The sequence below is a fragment of the Hemiscyllium ocellatum genome, chromosome 22 (assembly GCF_020745735.1).
Source record: "Hemiscyllium ocellatum isolate sHemOce1 chromosome 22, sHemOce1.pat.X.cur, whole genome shotgun sequence".
NCBI lineage: Eukaryota > Metazoa > Chordata > Chondrichthyes > Orectolobiformes > Hemiscylliidae > Hemiscyllium > Hemiscyllium ocellatum.
In genome coordinates this window covers 37,534,508-37,547,882 of record NC_083422.1, presented here as the reverse complement: position 1 = coordinate 37,547,882, position 13,375 = coordinate 37,534,508, and the positions used below count along the sequence as shown (strand labels likewise).

At 40.9% G+C, this 13,375-nt stretch overlaps 1 protein-coding gene across 1 annotated transcript in view; it reads left to right on the top strand.

Moving 5' to 3' along the window:
• The window catches only part of gucy2g (guanylate cyclase 2g), a 67,890-nt gene that overhangs the window by 37,416 nt on the left and 17,099 nt on the right, over positions 1 to 13,375 (top strand). Inside the window, exons 14-18 of the mRNA XM_060841796.1 lie at positions 1,902 to 2,070; positions 2,167 to 2,322; positions 7,477 to 7,648; positions 9,268 to 9,408; positions 12,978 to 13,170. Of these exons, the coding sequence (XP_060697779.1) occupies positions 1,902 to 2,070; positions 2,167 to 2,322; positions 7,477 to 7,648; positions 9,268 to 9,408; positions 12,978 to 13,170 (831 nt within the window). The remainder of the gene's footprint in view (positions 1 to 1,901; positions 2,071 to 2,166; positions 2,323 to 7,476; positions 7,649 to 9,267; positions 9,409 to 12,977; positions 13,171 to 13,375) is intronic.

Here is a 13,375-nt window from a genome sequence, read left to right as displayed (position 1 = left end):
ACAGTTGTGGTCCCAGCACTGATCCCTGTGGAACCCCACTGGTCATGGGCCACCAACCTGAAAAATAGCCCCTTATTGTCATTCATTGATTCCTGTTCAGTTCCTATCCTCCAACACTGTGGGCTCTTATATAATAATGGAACATTTTGCGAGGTACCATGATGAATGCCTTCTCAAAGTGTAAATATAACACATCTATTGGTTCCCCTCCATCTGTTCCGGTTGAGATTTCCTTGAAAAACTCCAATAAATATTGAGTCCTGAAGATCACAGGGTCCCTCAGCAGAAAATGAGATATTGTTCTTCCAGCTTGCACTCAGACTTGGTAGAACACTGCAATAGGCCTGAGACAGAAATGTTGACTAGGAGCATGTTGAAGTGATGGGTAACTGGAAGCCCAGGATCATTTTTACAGACAGGATGGAGATGTTCTACATAGTGATCTTCCAGTCTGCATTTCATCTTCCCCAATGTAGAGGAGTCTTGGTGATTGCATGGAGAAGGTGCCATGGGGCATAGAGAGTGGAGGAGGAGAGGACCAGTGTGACCCAGAGGGAATGGTCCCTTTGGAATGCCAACATAAGACAAGAGAGGGATGTATGTCTGATAGTGGCATAAATGGCTGCTTTTGATCTTACAACAAGTAACAAATACAGATTTGACCAGAGAAACCTACATCCCAAGAAAAACTAAGAGAAAATCACTGATTAGGCCACGCAGATGGTGTATAAAGAACAGTTCTCAGCGTATGTGTCAGAGAGGAAGTAAACACTTGAAATTCATTGGAGTTAAGAGGTACGAGAGGTGATCTTATTGAATCATAAGATTCTGAGGAAGGTGGATTCTGTGAGGATATTTCCTTTTATGTAGGTATCTAGAAATAGAGCACAGTTTAAAGATAAGGGGTTTCCTGACCGAAAGTAGGGTTGAAGATGAATTTCCTATGTCAGAGGATCGTTAGACTTTTGAATTCTCTTTCACAAAGAACATTGGAGGCTGGTCATTGAATATAATCAAATCTAAGTTAGACGAGTCTTCCTGTTGACCAGGGGGTAAAGGGTTGTTATAGATAGGCTGGAAAATAGAGTTAAGGGCATAGCTGGATCCGTCATGATCTTATGAGTGGTGGAGAAAGGGACAAATGACCTTCTCCTCCACTATTTCTTATAGTCTCACAAAGCGTACAGAGAAAGTTTACCAGAGTGTCACCAGAGATGAGGAAATTCAGATATGATAAGAAGTTTAAAAAGTCTGTCTGTAACATTTCTGTCTGTAACACTGATTGTTAAAAGATGATTGAATAGACGTTATCAAGTTGACAAGAGGTTCTAATAAAGAGTAAAACTGGTCCCTTTGCTGAACAGATTAACAGATTCAAAATCATTAGCAAAAGATCAACTGCACAGATGTGGAGGATGTCATTTTCACTCAAGATCTGAAAAAGCTGTCAGAAAGCTGAAGCAGAACTCAGTGATTTTTAGGACTTGAGGAAGAGAAACCTAAAAAGGGTTGCGAATAAAAAGTAAGAATTCAGGTCTAAACACGTCTGCTTGTTCTCATACAAGTTCAGGGACAATGGTCTACCTTTGTACTATAGATACATTTAATTAACCTGTTCAGATGTGTTAAGACACACCCCTGGAGCAGGTGGGTCTGAAACCTGGGCTTTCAGGTTTGGAAATAGGGAGGTTATCATTGTGCCACAACAGCTCACTTCTATACTGTAAAGGTCTAAGGTTTTGAATCTGTATTTTATTAATGACACTGACAACAATGGTTTTTGCCTTAGATGTTTTCAGATTCAGTGTCACTGGTCATAACTAAATTAATCTATTGCAGTAAACATCTCTAAGCAAAGGTAGCAGAAAAGGTAGAGATAAGAATATTTTCTTTTAATATAGGGAATGATATTTTTGCATAATAGCCCACTAAAGTCTCACGGCAATTTAAAACCTAAAACCTGTCTGGTAGACAGTCGGATGCAAGTGAAGATATCAGGATTTGGCCTGTGGGAACTTCGATATGGAAGGACAAGGGAAGTGATCACCACACAAGATATGAACTGTGAAGGTACATTCAATCAGCATTTAGCAGTGGTGCAGAAAAAACTTGCCTTCAGGAAAATGCCATCTATTTCCGAAATTTATCAAATTTATTTTCTTGCAGAACTGTACTGGACTGCTCCTGAACTGTTACGACTCAGTGAATACCCACTGAATGGGACCCAGAAAGGAGATGTGTATAGTTTTGCCATTATTATGAGAGAGTTGCTGTATCATGGGGATAGTGGACCATTCCATGATTTTCAGATGACGCAAGAAGGTAAAACAGCAATTGTATCAATTGTTATGGTTTCTCTTCCTTCCTCCTGCTCTTCCTCTTGTTTCGTTTGGCAGCTCTTCCTCAGCTTGCCATTGTGTGGCTAGTAGCAGCAAAGAGATTTTGCAGGTTTCTATAAACCTTAACATCCATTCTCTAAGCCCTGCAGAGGTCTTCCAAAATGCCCTAAAAAGCAGCACTATTGTTTAAGCACTCTGATGGTCTGCTCGATCACAATTCATGAGGCAGCATTGCTTTTATCAGACGTGTGCTATCCATGTTTGTTTGGCAGACTCACAAACCTTGATATTCAAGGGTCACTCGCTAATTCCCACTCCCCCAGCCGCATTTCCTTGTGTTTTAAATGCAGAGGGTGTTAAAGACTGACATTGAATGAGGCATTATTCAGTGAGGGTGTCAGGAAAAATCACACATTTGTAGTGCAAAGGGTTAGATAGTCTACATCATCAGCGGAAGTGATATAAAATCATAAGACTATTTGGAGATGGTTCACTATTGCAGCATCGTGGTAGAGATTAGGTCTTGCCTTGTACGTAGCTAGAAATTAGCATGATAGGGTAACAGGTCATGTTTGCTGACAGCCAAGATTTTTGTGATCTTTATCAATCCCCTTTCCTAGACCCAGTCTAGAATAGCAGATGGTGGCAGCAGGTGAACAGAACACCATCCAGCAATGAAACAACTAATGATGTGCAGAAACCAAGCAGAGAAACCTTGGGCAGAGAAATCCATGCTGCTCCAATCCAGGCCAAACTATGACTGAACTGGAGTCACAGATTAGCAAAGGATTGCAGAATTTCAGGACAAGATACAAAGTTCAGTGAAGAACAAGTCTAACTCTTGTGTGCTACATAAGGTAGTGCAGGTAACATGCTGGTCAGACAAGGGATTGATGAGGAAAATGGTTGCATATGACAAAGTATTTAACGAATTTGATTGGTGTCATCGGGGGCAAGAAGAGGAAGAAATGGCACAAAAGTTATCCCTTCTAATTTACAGAGGGCTACGTCTAGAAAGAGAAGGTTTTTTTTAGCAGATTATTGCCTCAACAAGCTTATAAATCGCAAGCTAATGGAAAAACTCACAAAAAAGAGCAAAGAACTATAACTGTGGATACTGGAACTCTGAATCAAAATAAGAAATTGCTTGAAAGTCCCACAAAGTTTAGCAAAGTCCAAATTCGTGTTTGAGATAAAAAAAAGATCAATTGGAAGTCGTTGGCATTTGGAAATTTTAGAACACAAAAATAATGCATGTTTACACTTGAACACTGGAACTGTGGTGTTGATACTGTCCGACACTGAACCGTGCTTAGAGCAAGATTTAGGGAAACCACAGAAAGTTATTGTTGAGATGAAGGTGGAGACTGGGGTGGGAGATGTAGGATAATGAGATATCAATAATGAGAGGTAATGCAATGGATGGAGTCAAGAGATGGGGGTGGAAGATGTAATGTAAAATGTTAATGTGAATATGCAAATTGTTTTATTCAACAGGGTAAGTGATGTGAAATCACATGATCAGTTGGAGATACAACAATGTAGTAGAGACAAAGTTTTGGCCTACACGTAGTTAGTATTTACCATGTTTGAATAAAGGATAATGTTTGCTGACAACCAAGACTCCTGCAAATGTTATCAACCCTTTTACCAGTTGCAACCACATAGAATAGCAAAGCATCCTATGTGATACCCACCAATGGCTGAACATGTACTCAAGTGTAGGGATACAGCAGTACAGTGAAAACTGTGCAAAGTCACCATTTCTGATGCCATCTAAGGTTTAAGAACAAGTGTCTAGTTACAAAATCTTTGACATAAATTAACAAAATGAAGTTATAAGTTCAGCATTATAGATCAGACAAAGAGAAACAAAAATAAAAGCGGACGGAGTACGAGGCCGGGGGATACACACTGTCCCTCACCTTGAGGCTGGGAGTACACACTGTCCCTCACCTCGAGTTTGGGAATACACACTGTCCCTCACCTCGAGGCCAGGGGTACACACTGTCCCTCACCTCGAGGCTGGGGGTACACACTGTCCCTCACCTCGAGTTTGGGAATACACACTGTCCCTCACCTCGAGGCCAGGGGTACACACTGTCCCTCACCTCGAGGCTGGGGGTACACACTGTCCCTCACCTCGAGGCCAGGGGTACACACTGTCCCTCACCTCGAGGCTGGGGGTACACACTGTCCCTCACCTCGAGGTCGGGTGTACACACTGTCCCTCATCTCGAGGCCGGGGGTACACACTGTCCCTCACCTCAAGGCCAGGGGTACACACTGTCCCTCACCTCGAGGCCGGGGGTACACACTGTCCCTCACCTCAAGGCTGGAAGTAGACAATGTCCCTCACCTCGAGGCCAGGAGTACACACTGTCCCTCACCTCAAGGCCGGGAATACACAGTGTCCCTCACCTTGAGGCTGAGAGTCTGTGCTGGGTCTCACCTCGAGGCTGGGATTCCAAGCTGGGCCTCACCTCAAACGGTTGCATTACTTTGGGCACCGAATTCCAAATTAGCAGCACTAATGTCACGGATGACACAATCTGTCAACTCTGCATTCTCCCACTGCACACTTCTTGAGCACATGCTGCTGTCCTGCCAAGTATGGCTCCTTGCAGAAGTGTGTGTGCAGCTTTCGATCCCATCTTAGAGTCAGAACAGCACTCACAGTGTTCAAACAAAATGGGCACAGCACCTAATCTGTTTGGGCTAGGGCACAGTAATTGTTGGAGTCCATGAAATTTATTCCCAGTTCCCCACTGCTTACTGCATTGTTAAAGATATTTCTTGTCGCAGTAAAGAGTGAATGTGTACTTGTCAATAAGATAGGCAATTATATGTGTAATGCCATCTCAAAGGAAAACAAGTTGTTCTAAGTCAGCATTAATATCAATGAGGTCAGAGCTGGAATACTCTCTCTTCACACAATGTGTTAGATAATGGTCACAAAGAAGCTGTAAGAAGAAATGCAGGATTCTAGATTTTGAGGAGAATCTCACCTAAAACGAATTCCATCCTTCAAAAACATAACTGTGTTAGGGATACGGTCAAGGCTGTACATTATAGGATATAGAGTGAGGAGTATACTATAAAGCTTTGGTTAAGGTAGCCTTTCTGGTGAGGGTGGTGGGTAAATCTTATTAAATGGATTGGGTAGAGCCCATGATAGAACATTCGTATATATTGTGTGGATAAATGGGTTTTCTCTCATAGCATCTTTTCTTATGCTGTTACGTCACAGAAAATTTACAGACTTCACAATGCCAGGTTGCCCCAGATGACTACCGGAGAGGCGTGAAGATAGGCAAGGGGGTGTAGAGCAGGAAACTGTAACCAATGCTCAGTGGGTGAAATCATGTCTTAGCTATTCTGTACTGTTCAGTGGCAAAGAAAGATAATACAAAAGCACCAGAATAATACAAGAAAACCTTCTTAAATATCTCCCCAGAAAAACAGCCAGAGTTGCTGCCAACATAGAGCAGCAGTCCAGTTGTTCAGCCTGTATCTTTCTGGTCACATGTTGCTGACCTTGGGGAAATTGAGAGAATCACCATGAGACACTGACCGAAAGGAGACAATCAGCGAAGCTTCCATTGCTTTTTGGCTCCCCCTAGTGGAGATTCATAGGATAGCTGTGATAGAAGTTTGGGAACACGTCTTTGTGTTGCTGTTTGTGTGGTTAACAGTGTAAAAAAAATGAACAAAAACTGAATATAGCTTCAGGACTTGGATTAAAGGTTAAGCGTTAAGAAAGATTATGATTAACACTTTCTGATATAAATCCTATGTGGTTTTAAACCTCCAGCACCTCTCCTCTATAATGTGGACTCTTTGCAAGACATCAATATTTATTTACCCGAATCCCCTAGACACCATTTCTTTTGCTACTGTAAAAACTGAAACAAAATGTTCATTTAGTATCTTTCCAATCTGCTATGGTTCCATACATTGACAACCTTGTTGATCTTTAAGGGGCCCTATTTTCACTCTAGTTGCTTTTAATATACTTGTAGAATCTCTTTGGATTATCCTTAACCTTATCTGCTGAGGCTAATTCATATCCCCATTTTGCTCTCCTGATTTCCATCTTCAGAATGCCTTCTAGAGAAGAACAGCTCACAATTCCAAATACAAGAAAGTTGTGAAGTATTATTCTTGAGAAGAATGGGAGTGGGTCTGCTGGAGAGGGGAAAAAGAGCAAGGAGGAAGTGCTCAGGATGGTGGGGAGGAGAGATTGTTAGTGAATGTTATTAACATGGCAAAAAAAGGTTGGTCTCCTCATATTCTGAGGCATGATCACTTGCTGAAGATTAGAGGGATGTACAACAAGAGGGAGAAAGAGAAAATATTAACTCGAATGAATTTGAAATTAAAATTGGGGTAAGTAATACATCTAACATAGGACAACATCAAATTTTGACATTTGAGATTGTCAAATTATTTCATGCTTCCCCCAACATTTTTGAACCAAAGAACAATGCAGATTTTCAGAAATCATCCAAAACCTGCCTGTCCAGATTAAAATATTGTGGCACAGGAATAATAAATTTCCCTCAGGGCTCTTGGGATAACTCTGACATCAGTAGACCTGCGTGCAGAATAATGACCCAAACTATTCCCTACCAGCAACATGGTCATACACAAATAGCGTGAGTCAAACTTGTCATTTATCTTTCTTGTGCGGGTGAGAAAGGTTTTAGCAGATATGAATGTAAAGTGTCCAATATTGAGCTTTATTTAGTAATAAGATCGACTAAAGAGAGAAATATTTTCACACAAAGACTAGGGAAATGCGGAACTCTGTCTCCCCAATGGCTTTGAGGCTAGATCAATTGAAAATTTCAAACTGAGATTTATACAATTTTGTCAGGCAAGGGTATTCAGGAATTTGGGACTGATGCAGGTTAATGGATTTAAGGCACAGATCATTATTAATACAACAGGCCCCATTGGCCTTGTTCTTGCATTCCTTCCAAGTTGATAAGATAGTAAATGTTGAATCCTCTGATTTGGTTTGAGATTGGTTCTGGTTCAGAATAACTTGAGGAATTTGTTAATGAAATATATTTTGGATTTAAATTATGACCCCCACACCATTAATTTTCTTTATACATTTCATTGTATTTAGAAATTATTAATGCAGTCATAAACCCAGTGATCCTGTTGAGACCTTCACTGTCTGCGGAAAAATGCAATGAACAGATTGTCACACTGCTGACTGCCTGCTGGGATGAAATTCCACACAGAAGGCCACACTTTCAGTCAATCAAACACGCTCTGCGAAACGCTAGTCCAGAAGGGTGAGTTTTACAAGACGCTGCTCACTGATAAGGTTTTCACTTTTCTTGGGTCTTCACAACGTGTGGCACAGTGGCTCAGGGTTAGCACTGCTGCCTCACAGCATCAGCGTCCCAAGTTCAATTCCAGCCTCGGGCTGTAGGGAGTTCGCACATTCGCCCCATGTCTCTGTGGGTTTCCTCCAGGTGCTCCGGTTTCCACCCACAGTCCGAAGATGTGCAGGTCAGGTGAATTGGCCATTTTAAATTGCCCATAGTGTTAGGTGCATTAATCAGAGGTAAAGGGAATGGGTGGGTTACTCTTCAGAGGGTCGGTGTGGACTTGTTGGGCCGAAGGGCCTGTTTCCACACTGTAGTGAATCGAATCTAATCTAACCTAAAAAAAACTCATGACAATTATTACGAGCTCACAATAACACTAGTACAGATAATGCTATCCATCACAGCTGGGCAATTTTGTCTTAGGATTTGTTTCTGTTATGTGCCTGATTAATGATAAAATTAAACACCACACAGCACCAGGTTATAGTTCAATGGGTTTATTTGAAAGTACAAGCTTTCAGAGCACCTTTCCTTCATCAGGTAACTAGTCAGGCAACCTGATGTTGGGTGATTTTTAACTTGGTCCACCCAGTTCAACACCAGCACCTCCACATCCCGGTTAATGATACATTGTTGAAGATGCTGTTAAGTTGTATGTGATAACTGTGCACATGGCATAGTCGTTTAAAGTTAATGAAATAGATAATAAGATTTGAAGCGTTTTGATTTGTTAGGCTAGGACATTGACATTCTCTCTCTCTGAATGCTTTTTATAAATAAGCTTATAAGGAGATACTGGCTTGTGCAGTAAGAGTTGGCTGGATGGCTGGCTTGAAATGTAGAGTGATGCCAACAGTGTGCGTTCAATTCCCACACCAGCTGAGGTTAACATTTAGGACTCTCCTTCTCAACATCTCCCTTCACCTGAGGCATGATGACCCTATCATATGAACATGGTGTGAACCAAAGAACAATGCAGATTTTCAGAAACCACTCAAAAACGGCCTGTCCTGATTAAAATACTGTGGCACAGGAATAAGTTTCCCTTGGGGCTCTCAGTGATAACTCTGACATCAGTAGACCCCTCCCAAGGAGCACGACTAGTAAAGGACTTAATCATAACACAAAAAGAAACCTCATAAATTTAAGAAAAAATATTAAGAATGCCAAATTCACTCTCCTGTCCATCTGGTGATCTATGGTTACTGAAACCACACTAACGGCTACTGCCAGCTCCTTCTGCATAGACTCTCTCCAGGGATGCAGCCTAACATTCTGGGGGCTTCCAGAACTTCATGCTTTCCAGCAGCGCCAGCACTTTGCTGATTTTATTCTCCACAGTCTGTGTGTTCCATTTGTGAGCTACCAGGAAACTAAGAGGTCTCTAATACACATCTCAGTTCTTTTGCTGGTCCTCAGTTTGCTAAAAACCTTTCAAACGTTTGCTCAGGTATGATCGAATGGCCACCACAGCTGTCAATCAGATACCAGTTCCTGTAAGGAGCAAGAATGTACAAAGAAAATGGGTGCATTTCATGAATGCTGTTTATCCAGTTGTTTCTTCATTTTTTTCTACATAGTGAGGTGAGCATTCTGGACAGTATGGTGGATAAACTGGAAAAATACGCGAATCATCTGGAAGAAGTGGTTGAAGAAAGGACAAACCAACTCATGGTGGAGAAGAGGAAGACAGATCAGCTTCTGTCTAACCTGTTGCCTAGGTACTGACTTTCTCAAACTTTGACATCTGAAAAGCTCTGATTCTCCTCATAAAATATTATTCTTACCTCTAGTACTTAAACATACTATTCTAATGATAACAATGCACACAAACCTTCTACATTGTCACAAAGCTCTTTCTGGGACATACTGCGCATTCACTTTTACCACCCAGTTTGACAAATTCAGATCAAATCATGATACAATTGCTGCAGCTATTGCTGCAGGAAGTTATCTGATATAAGAATGGAATTTGGCCACATGGCCCATCGAATCTGCTCCACCATCCGATCATGGCTGATATGTTTCTCAACCTCATCCTCCTGCCTTATCCCCGTAACTTTTGATCCCCTTACCAATTAAGGACCTATCTATCTTTGTATTAAATACACTCAATGGCCTAACCTTCATTGCCTTCTCCACAGGTTAACCACCCTCTGACTGAAGAAATACCTCCTCATCTCAGTTCTAACGATTGTCCCTTTGCTTTGAGGCTGTGCCCTCAAATTCTAGTCTCTCCTACTAGTGGAAACATTTTCTCCATATCCACCCTATCCATGTGTCTCAGTATTCTGTACATTTCAATGAGATCCCTCCTCATCCTTACAATGTCCATCAAGTACAGACCTACAGTCCTCAACCACTCCTCATAGGACAAGCCCTTCATCTCTGCAATCATTCTTGTAAACATCCTCTGAAGCTCCTCTGAGACATCATTCCTTAGATACAAGGCCTAAAACTGTTCACAATTTTCTAACTGCAGTCTCACCAGAGCCTTATAGTCTCAGCAGGACAATTCTGCTCTTGTATTCCAGCCCTCTTGAAATGAATGCTAACATTGCATATGCCATCCTAACTGCCAACTAACCTTAAAAGAATCCTGACGTAGGACTCCCATATCCCTTTGTGCTTCAGATTTCTGAAGTCTTTCCCTATTTAGAAAATAGCCTACACCCTAAGCTTCCTCCCAAAGTTCATAGCCTCACACTTTGCCACATTATATTTCATCTGCCACATCTTTGCCCACTCTTCTGACAAGTCCTTCTGCAGCCACCCCATTTCCTCAACATTCCCTGCTCCTCCACTTATCTTTGTGTCATCTGCAAAATTAGCATCAATGCCTTCGGTTCCTTTGTCCAGATCATTTATATATAATGTGATTAGTTGTTGTCCCAACACTGACCCTTGCAGAACTCCACTAATCACCAGCACCATCCTGAAAAAGACTTATTTACCCCCACACAAAAAAACAAAAGAACTGCAGATGCTAGAAATCAGAAACAAAAACAGAAATTCCTGTTAAATCTCAGCACGTCTGGCAGTATCTGTGAAGAGAAATCAGAGTTAATGCTTCAGGTCCAGTGAGCCTTCTTCAGAACTCTTCCTGTTCTTTATTCAAGTTTACTCAATTGTAATACCATTACATATATTTCAACTTCTCCCTCTCAAACTGCAGGGTGAATTCTATTAAATACAATCACAGCCCCGTCGGGTTCCTTCACCTTAAGCTCCTGAATCAAGTCTGCCTCATGACACCTTGCCAAATCCAGAATTGCCTATTCCATAGTGGGCTCTACCTCAAGCTGCTCCAATAAAAGTCCTGTAAATATTCCATGAATTTCTTTTCTTGGGATTCGCTATTCACAATTTCTCTGTTTCCTATTCCTCAGCTAATTTTTGCATCCATGTTGCTACTGTCCGTCTTATTCCATGGTCTATAACTTTCCTCATGTCTATTGTGTGGCATTGTATTCAATGCCTCTTGGAAGATACATCAATAGTCTTTGTTATCTCTTCAAGAAACTGCAGCAAGTTAATTAGGCATTATTTTCCCTTAAGAAAACATGCTGACTCTTCTAAATTAACCCACCTTTTTCAAAGGTGAATATTAATTCTATCCTGACCCACAGATTCTGGAAGTTAACCCACCTTTGAAGCTAAACAGACAGGTCTATAGTTGCTAGGCTTATCTTTGATGTGGAGATGCCGGTGTTGGACTGGGTTGGACAAACTTAAAAATTACACAACACCAGGCTATAGTTCAATAGGCTTACTTGGAATGTTACATGGATTGGCTGCTATACATACACACATATACACACTCTTACATATTCACACAATCACGCAGACCCTCTCTCATACACACGCACACATACAGCCCCCACACTCATACTCACCTACACACTCTCTCACAGGCTTATACTCCATCACATTCACACACACTCTACCAAACATGCAAACATAACAAACATCCACTCTCTCACGCTCACTCACACTCTCACGTACACACTCACATGCACACACTCACATTCTCTCTCTCACTCATGCACGCACATACACATATAAGTCTATGGGATGAACTTGCATTTGTTTAATTGTAGATTTGCAGGTACATTCTATTTTGCTCAGAAGGCACATAATCAGTCAATCCATGTAACGTTTTATAAATTCCTACTTCAGAAATAGAACCAGTCTGACTCAAGATTGGGATACAGACAGACTCTAACCTCATACCTTTAATGCATTGGCTGAGCTGAGATGACCTTTTTCGTTTATAAAAGTTTAACTTATCTTGAGAATGTGACTTAAAAGAAGTTCTGGGATTTACATATAAATGAACCGAAACTTGCAGTCCATTCAAAAACTTGAAAGACTTAACAGCAACTTAGGTTTGTTCAATATACTGTTTCACCGTTCAATATACCGTTATAGCTCTTTTGCTATAAATTCTGTGTCTGATGATCCTGTTCCACAGCTACCTGATGAAGGAGAGCACCCCAAAAGCTAATGCTTCCAAATAAACCTGTTGGACTATAATCTGCTGCTGTGTGATTTTTAACTTTGGGCTTATTTTAACAACCTATTTTGAACAATGACATAACATTTGCAATTCTCCAGTCTTCAATTTCCACTCTCGCTTCAAAATCCTTGGATGCATCTCATCTAGTCCTCTTATCTCATCAACTTTAAGCCCCAACAGCTTATTCATTGCCTCCTCCTGGTCAATTTTAAACCCTTCAAGTGACTGAGTTTCTTCCTCTGTCACATGGTCTGGCATCTCCTCATAGAGGAGATGTAATGGATTAATTTAAGAACCCAGATATGCCTCTTGACTCCATGACTAATTTCCCTGTTTTAATCCCTAATCCACTTTACTGCTGATTTTAACATCCTTTTAGGTTTTTATACATCTGTTAGCAAGTTATTTTGTGACATGTTGTAAGCAAATTTATGCCCTTTTAAATGCAAAGCAACGAAATGGGCTCTTAACATAAATGTTCAGTCTTGCAATGCCAAGCACATTTCATAAAGGCTGCAAGGTTAGAAAAAAATTGTCTCATGATAAACACACCTTCAGATCTGATTTAAGTGCATTAGTTTTCAAATGTTTTATTCATACCCAATAGGGCAACCCAAATCCAGGTAAATAAGCAGTCTGGGCTTTTGAAGATTTTTCTTTTAACATTTCAAGTCAATGACCTTTCATCAAGTTTTCAAAGATTTAAGCATCTTCTTTAGATTATGAAACAGTTGCCTGCTGACTTCTAGTTGCCATTCTAATCATCAACAGGTTCATCGCAGAACAGCTCATGCAAGGAAACCATGTGGAGCCAGAATTCTTTGAATGTGTTACTATCTCCTTCTCAGATATTGTTGGCTTCACAAGCCTGTGCTCTGTCAGCACCCCGCTGCAAATTGTGGATATGCTCAATGACCTGTACAGCCTGTTTGATGACATTATTAAGTCTTACGATGTCTACAAGGTAGGAAAATGCTGACTGGATAACACTTGATATATTTAGTGTTTAATAAAATTCAACACTTTAGCTCCTGTTGAATTTGACTTCTTGACTTCAGGAGGGTTAAGCTCAGGATAAACAATTGTATGATTTCACCATGTTTGACATGAAGGGAAGACCAAATAATCAAAGAGGTCAAGTAATTCTTGAACATATTTATTAGAAACAG